The sequence below is a fragment of the Penaeus vannamei genome, chromosome 17, assembly GCF_042767895.1.
Source record: "Penaeus vannamei isolate JL-2024 chromosome 17, ASM4276789v1, whole genome shotgun sequence".
Classification (NCBI taxonomy): domain Eukaryota; kingdom Metazoa; phylum Arthropoda; class Malacostraca; order Decapoda; family Penaeidae; genus Penaeus; species Penaeus vannamei.
The window spans coordinates 13,370,535-13,373,034 of NC_091565.1; the positions used below are offsets into that span (position 1 = coordinate 13,370,535).

The following is a 2,500-nucleotide window of genomic DNA, read 5'->3' on the forward strand; positions in this document are numbered from 1 at the left end:
TGCTCTGTTTAATTACCTGGATTATGAAGTATATCATGGGCAGCTGGGTGACCTGGAACCATGTGTGGTGTAACCTGGTGCTGTACAGGACTAGTCAGTGACCCCATGGCACTTAAAAGGTGGGGACCAGTGCTTGGACCTGAAACTTGAAAGAATATACAAAATAATGTGCTTTATATCATTCCAACCTTGATGTCATCTGGCTGCAAATTACACAAGCATATATAAGTTCTTCTACATAATCTTCATACAAAACAGCAATTGTAATTTCCTCCTATGATTTTTTTCTTTTCTTTTCTCTTTTTACAGAAAATGGGTGCTAATTCAGTCATCAATTCTTTATATAGCAATAAATAAATAAATGACTGTTCAACTAAATTCACTTCAGTGTTCTATTATAGTGAGTTTTTTCATCTATACAACTTCTGTACATCCTCAATAACAAAATGTTTCTGTTTCTTGCTTATCCCCAGTAAAAGACATACTTAAGATCTTAAATACTCTAAGAAATATACAATGTACAAAATCTATGAAAATGCTCAATTTTCAGAAAACACTGCTATGACGTATTTTTTTCTTATTTACTAGCATGTTTTCACTGTGATTGTTACCAACTGCAAGTAACTGATACAATCTTGCTTCAAGTGAATCTTCATGCTTTATAACCAGATCTTCATGGAGTATACGTGTTCATACTTCATTTGTTCCATGATGATAATGCCAGTTTGCAAAGTTCATACAAAATTTATTTAAATTAACACTTGCAGAACATTTTTTTATTACAGGTTTATACAGCTACAATCTTTTTGTACTATGTTTAGATGAGATTACAAGAGAACTGCTAGGAGGCTTTAAAGGGACTCTGAACATTTCAATAAATAGTGATAATTGTGAAGCAATTGTTGCCCTTGATGTCTGCATCTCAGTAAGCACATTAAGTCATAAACATCCTTAACTGACTTTCCATTTTTAACTATGCACATGTAGTCAACAACTTCACTTGATCAGAACTATTGCCAAACCTGTAGTAAACAGAGGCAGTTGCAAGGAGAAAAAACACTCATTGTTAATACTATAAATCTTCATAAAAAATAATTCCTCTTCAGTAAATAACTGCATAACTCTTTTGTAGATTTTTCATCTCACATTACATTGCCAGCAATTTCTGTGATTCTCCTATTAGAAAATCACATTGGATCTAACATAACTCTCCATTTACTGGTTGTTATTCCAATTCTCAGCAGTTCCTGTCTAGTTCATTTATCAATAAAACTGAATATGAAAATACAGAAACCTAATTTATCTTTTTCTAAACTAAACTTTTTTTTTATACAAAAAAAACATTCAACCTTGAAAAAGATTAAAAACATATGTTAATGAACCTAACTCAAAAGAAAAAGTTGCCAGAGGCAATGAGAAATCATCTCAAACAACTAATGCATATTGTAAATCTTCCTAAAATATTTGTAACTCTTTCTTCCTTCACTTTTCTTAATACAATTTAATTTGCAAGATGTTAATGTTTATGGAGATGTTCAGTATATTGCAGGAGATGTATTATAAAAATAACTATTTGTAATAATCTACCGTCAGAACCTTTATGCATTCCATGGCAACTTTGAGAGCAGCATGGGTTTATCCTCTTGTTGCCATGATATGAATAGAGTTTAGCAAACATTAAGGAGTTAAGACCATCTCTTGCTCCTACTAAAAAATATGGTACATATGTTAAAAGATTTAGAGCTGGAAATAGCTTATTTGGCATGCAAAATAACCGATTAATTGATAAAGAGGTCTCTTAAGAATATCAAATTGTTAAACTGACAGCTGGAGTCCTAAATCATATTAATATTAAAGATTTATACATACATTGCTTTAAACACACATCTTTAAAATCAATGAATCTTTGACTCATATTTAATGTGACAATGAAAGGTATACATTACTTGGAACTTTTGGAGAGAATTTTGTTTCTGACAACTCCGAACTCAGCACTGAGATACTGTGCAACTAAAACCATTATTACTATTTCCTAATAGCCATTAGCGATTTAAATTTTCAACTCACTATCTTTTTCTCTTGCATTTTGCTACTTTGTATATTTCATTTGCATGAAGCCAGGATATTAACAGAATCATCTGTGAGACAACTGCTGGTTATCATACATAAGGGTACAACTATCATCAAACTTTTTTTCAGGTGTTATTAACTACCTGAACATGGGTCTTTACAAATATATCAATATGAGGGGCAGTCAGAAAGTTTGCAGAAAATCATTATAAAATGAAGATGCATGGAACTTACACAGCTATTGTGATATACAATGGAACATGTTTGATATTAAAATTTTGTATCAAAGCTTAATTTAGCAATTGTAATCATATAATATTCATCAAACAGCACACATTGAGAGTAATTTGACATGAGGGCCAATGCTAATGCTCTTGTGAAACTTGAGTGAAACAAATAAGAGATCACTTGTTCTCCAAAAATAGCTTTA

The 2,500-nt window shown here is 31.4% G+C and overlaps 1 protein-coding gene across 16 annotated transcripts in view; it reads right to left on the minus strand.

Moving 5' to 3' along the window:
• LOC113817707 (uncharacterized) overlaps positions 1-2,500 on the minus strand; it is a 714,080-nt gene that overhangs the window by 417,327 nt on the left and 294,253 nt on the right. For 14 of the 16 annotated variants that reach the window (XM_070131976.1, XM_070131975.1, XM_070131972.1 and 11 more), the window contains one exon: positions 17-145. In XM_070131976.1, coding sequence (XP_069988077.1) covers positions 17-145 — 129 coding nt within the window. The remainder of the gene's footprint in view (positions 1-16; positions 146-2,500) is intronic. The other 2 variants (XM_070131973.1, XM_070131982.1) reach the window with 1 other exon arrangement.